The 5,191-nt window shown below is 41.5% G+C and overlaps 1 protein-coding gene across 1 annotated transcript; it reads right to left on the reverse strand.

The window, feature by feature from the left end:
• Positions 1-269: 269 nt before the first annotated feature.
• ARPC3 (actin related protein 2/3 complex subunit 3) lies at positions 270-4,293 on the reverse strand. Its single transcript, XM_010171944.2, has 6 exons — positions 4,172-4,293; positions 3,010-3,086; positions 2,659-2,727; positions 2,264-2,390; positions 1,628-1,722; positions 270-798 (listed from the first exon to the last, which is right to left on the reverse strand). Exons 1-6 carry the CDS (start codon positions 4,251-4,253, stop codon positions 736-738), a joined length of 513 nt encoding a protein of 170 aa, XP_010170246.1. The 5' UTR covers positions 4,254-4,293; the 3' UTR covers positions 270-735.
• Positions 4,294-5,191: the final 898 nt, after the last annotated feature.

Raw genomic sequence — 5,191 nt, forward strand, 5'->3', positions numbered from 1 at the left:
AATCTGCCATCACAAAGGCAGCCTCAGACTAAGCTGTGTGCTGCCTGCGTGGCCCTTGGAAGGCATTTTAGTACGATGGAGAGCTGCTCTGCGAAGACAGGCCTGCTAAATAACCAGGTACGCTGCTCCTCTATTAATCCCATTTTCATTGGGAATGATTCACTTCCTACTGGTGACCATTACACAATAATGATGGTCTTTTCACAAAAAAAAACCCAACAAACAACCCTCTGGTTTCTATGAAGGCTATCCATAAGACATAAAGCAGCTACCACAGTAATTACAAGCCAAGTTTATTGAAAACAAGGTAAAAATCACTGCACTTTGACAACACAGCGAGAGGTACGTTTTCCGTGAACATAACGATACTGAGACTCTAGCCAGTAGAGCAATTACACAGCTTCCCCTGCCCCACAGGCTCGCCCTTTTCTTCTCTTAAATACAAGCCCTGTTTTAAATGCTAGCTGTAGCCACTGATAATAAAGCAGCTTGCATCTGAAACAGCATGTTAGAAATCACTTATTAAGCACCAGCTTAATAATAGTTGCTTACACAAATTATCTTTTGGTTCTCCCTCTCTCCAGCCCTCATTGACAGATTCATATGGGGTTTTTTTTTCTTTTTTTTTTCTTCATTCTTTTTTTCTTCCTTGGTACAAAATGTATCCAAAACAAAGGCAAAATTCTTTATACACCTTGCTGTGGAAATGTTTAATGCTGTAGCTACTTTGCCTCTTCACTGCCCAGGACCTGACAGACTCTTGTTCATGAACTGTCTCTTCACAAAGCAGATCCACCACTGCAGAAGGAAATACAAAGTCAGAAATTATGGAAAAGTAGTTTCCATGTGATAAACAAAATAATTACTTCCAAGTATTCAACCTCAGACAAATAGCAAATGTTAAGGCTCCAGTTTGGAATATGTAGTTTTCCACACTGGTTTCTACTGGAATTTAGGTGAACAAAAGGACAAGAATGGACCCAGTGAACTTATAATATAAGACTCTGAATTAAAGCAGGACATTCTACTTGCTCTTATTTCTATTATTTTATTTTACTTTTTATTCCAATATACTTATTCTAATATAATTATAAAGAAGGGATGCATCAGAAAGCTATGCCTTTGAAACTAAATTAGCCTAAATAATTTCAATATTAAATACAGTCACATTTGCACATGAAACATATGAACAGTCAGGAGGTAATTCACGCATTGATTAGCTATTTTTTTAAATCTGGAGATGAGGCAAAATGGTCTACTTCAAAGAAGCTATAAAATCAGAACCACCCGGGAAGATAAACAGCGTCTCTCGTGCCTCTGAATTTCCATTTGAAAACCTCACCAACAGCAGATGTGCAATGCTTTGAAGAGCTGAACCAGACACCATTTATTAGTGCCCTGCTTTTTAAAGGAACCCAAATTGGCATTTGCTGTCTTACCACATTACAGACTGAATTTATTGATAACTTGCAGCCTGCTGTTTCCCTGGCTTTGTAAAACCAGGGAAGCTTGTGCCAGTCACCCACACCTGATCCCTCACCTCATCCTCTCACTTCTCTCCACATATTTCTGAAAAAAACACACCAAGCTTCTCATTAAATGGGTGATGATCACACCAAACTCTTACCTTACTAGGCTTGTCACTTTGAGGATCAAATACTTTTTCACAAAGGCGAAGACCAGTTTCTTGCCTCAGCTGCTGCAGGTAGGCTCTCATCACCTCTGAAACACAGCACAGGAGAAAAAACTGTGTAAACTGAGGCAGCACTAAGCCAAACTGAATGTCACAGGGAAGCATCAGAGACCACTGCTTAAAGCAGAAAGTGAGTTTTCACATCTGCAGGTATCGTTGGCTGGCTAAGTCAGTTTGCTCAATTTACAGCCGTACATGGGATATTTATGATATTTGTACCAGTAAAAAGGATCATCCAAACTTGTTTTTCTTCTCTCATTTACCTTTACTCATTACTGTGGGCTCTCTATTCTGCCAGTGCAGCAGTTGGCTTGGGCTCTGTTACAGGGTTTAGCTAGTGATTATGTTGATGCAAAAGGCAGACTCAGACCCCTATTAATTTGTTCTGTTGGATCTAGGGATGCAGGGGAGTCATTGGTCAGAAAATCCAGCTTCTGCTGCCCAAAGAAGACAGAACTGCAGATTTAGAAGATTCAGATTTAACAGTAATTTTTCTAGTTGTAGTCACAAAAATGCAACTGGTAAAGTATGAGCCCAGGGAAGCCTTCAGAGGTCCTGGATCAGCCTTACCTTCCTCCTGCTTGTTGGCAGGTTTGGCATAAATGGCATTCAGCGGAAAGCCCGGCTCCCCAGGGATTGGGAAGTTAGTGATTCCTAGTGTGTACATTTCTTTCTCTCCTTGGCCTTTGGAGTTACACTGGAAGAACCAGGCAAACAATGGATTAACAGTTAAAACCAAAAGCTGATGGAGCATTAGACCCAAATATTTTGCCAATCTGTAACACATAAAAACTCATCAAGAACAGCAACATGTTATCTTTGCAGTATCAGTGGCCTGACAACTGGGACTGGGGTGAACAGGATTATTTGTGCTACTGGCAGGAGAATATCAGCAAATCTTTTCCTGAGTACAATCCCCAGAACAGACTCAGTTTCCCTTCTGCACAGAAATTCCCTTTTCTTACCTTTTGCAGCTTTTTCAAGCACTCAGAAATATAGAGAGTGATGTAGATCAGCGTTCTGTCAGCCTCATTCTGCAAAACAAGAGCAAGCACAGAGCCCAGAACACTCTTAGTTTAAGGGAGACTTTATGGAACTGACAAGTTTGAAACAGGAATGAGTTCAAGCCATTTTGGCCTAAAACTCCCCCACGAGAGAGGGACTTGCAATTCATGACATTTACTCAACTTTAAAAATTAAGTGAGAGGAAGGGGAGTTTTTGTTATGTAGCAGAATTATTTCACTGAAAATAAATTTATATTCACAGCACCAACCCTCCAAAGAGCTACTATATGCACAGTATCTCAAAAAATTACCTTAATTTCATAATTTTTGAAGAAAACATTAGCTTTGAAGTAGTAGATGGCTTCATCTATAATATCTGTGTCCTTAGCTAACAAAAAAGAAATACAGAGTTAAACAGTGTACTTTTATACTACATTTGGTCATAACTTTTACTCACTGAAATACATAAATAAGGATTATTGCAAAGACAAAACCTTGGTATTTACAAAAAGCAGAAGATAGCACTATGTAACAGAAACCAGTCGTTGCTGTGTGAAACACTGGTGAGCTCAGACTGTAATATTTAAGCTTCCTATTCTTAGCAGGAGCTCTAACTCCCTTCTTCTCCTCTCCCCATGATTTTTCACTTGACAAACAGCAGCAATTCAGCAGTTCCCCACTTTTCTACCAGTTAAGTAGAGTTTTATGCTGGAGTTTTAACATCATAAAAGTCTTCTCAGGACACAAAAATGTTTTTGGAGAGAGGACACCACCACAATCAGACAAACTTCATTATCCTCTTCAAAAAAAGGGAGGGTGGGCAGAACACATAGTGGTGAGCTTGCTTGTGACCTTCACCTGCTTTTGTTACCATCCAAGACTGCTTAAATCCAGAAACATTTCCTTTCTATTTCCTTTCTCAAACTGAACTGCTACACTACCAGGGGATACCATGCATGGGAAATGCTACTTCATGTGCTGAAGGTATCTGTACCAGGCTGCCCGTGGGCTCTGCTGGGATGCCTGTAACTTCATTTCAATTTCTGAAGCACCCTTCCCTAACGTGCTGCCTCCTTGTCCTTCAGAGCAGCCGAGTGTCTGACCCAAAGTGCAAGTTCTCTGTAGCTAAACCTCCACTTCCTCCGAGAGCAGAGGGTTCACACCACCACATCCTCCTCAAAACCTATTGAAGAGCAGAGTCAGGCACAGGAGGAAGCAGTTACTGTAGGCTTTAATTACTGAAACAATTGATTTAGTTGGAGCACGGTGCATATTTATCTCTGCATAATTATTTTCTATGATTTGCACAACTTAAAGTATTTGAAAACTTTTTTCCTCCTCTATAAATGGCAAAGCTCTCCATTTCCAACCCGTGACTCCTCTCATCACTCATGCTAGGGCTGGCTTGGAGCAAACCATGAGATAATGATGAGCTATATAAAGGCAGGTTTTCAGAGATTATTATAAACTTACTCTCCCGAGGTGCTGGGCCTTTGAACTGGCTTCTGATGGGTAACAATGCCATGTTCCCAATTAGCTTGGTGTCAGAGTCCATTAAAGTTGAGTGGTAAGCCTACACATAGGGGGGAAGGCTGGTTATTAATGCTACTAAAAATAGACATTTTGTGTCCAATCATGTGTTCCCCTGTGTCTTCATCAAATAAGAGTCAGAGTCTAGCTCATTAGTGATGCTTCCAGAAAGTTTTCCTTGCACAAACAATCACTGTTTTCTAATTAGGCCCAGATCTCAGTACCATTCTGGTGAAGACTGTGAAAGCATCATCACTGGCACCATTTATGGCCATGGTGGTAGGAGACAGGATAGAATTCTTAGGGCTGGTCTGCAGGCATTGCTTCATCCCAGGCTGCCTAACCCCATCTGCACAGCGCTGGGGGGTAACAGTCCTGCTCTCCTGCTTAAGTTCGAGGGCATTGCACAGTTCATTGAAAGCAAGTTGGTCATTAAAAAAAAGGTTTTATTTTATTTCCATGGTTAGCTAATAATATTAGATAATAATAGATACAGCCAGGCTTAACACAAACCCACACACTCAAAAAAACCCCACCTTTTTGTGCACTCAAAAACTGGTCTAAGAAAACAAAACCAAAAACCACCTTTCTGCATAAGGCAGATTGTTCCTGGGAAACTGATTTTTAACAACTGATGAGTTTTAATTTTAGGCACTTTCCAAACATTCCCACCATGCTGTGCCCCAGTCCACTGGGAAGCCTTCCCCTCCTCACAGCCAGGGTTTTACTGGGGGAGAGAGGGAGGCAACTGGGAGGTGGGGTGGGCATCCCACAGTAGAAAAACTGTTTATTTCAACCAGAGGAAGGTGGTGTGAAGAAAACCAGAGCAAAGCAGAGCTTTTACCACCCTCTCCTTTGTTGGAGACAGGGGGCTGCCGCCCTCCCAACTGCGGGGGGATCTCTGACAGCAGGAGGAAGAGGAAGAAGAAGAGGAGGAGGAAGGGGAAGAAGAGGAGGAAGGGG

This window comes from Antrostomus carolinensis, unplaced genomic scaffold (assembly GCF_000700745.2).
Source record: "Antrostomus carolinensis isolate BGI_N321 unplaced genomic scaffold, ASM70074v2 scaffold51517, whole genome shotgun sequence".
Lineage (NCBI taxonomy): Eukaryota > Metazoa > Chordata > Aves > Caprimulgiformes > Caprimulgidae > Antrostomus > Antrostomus carolinensis.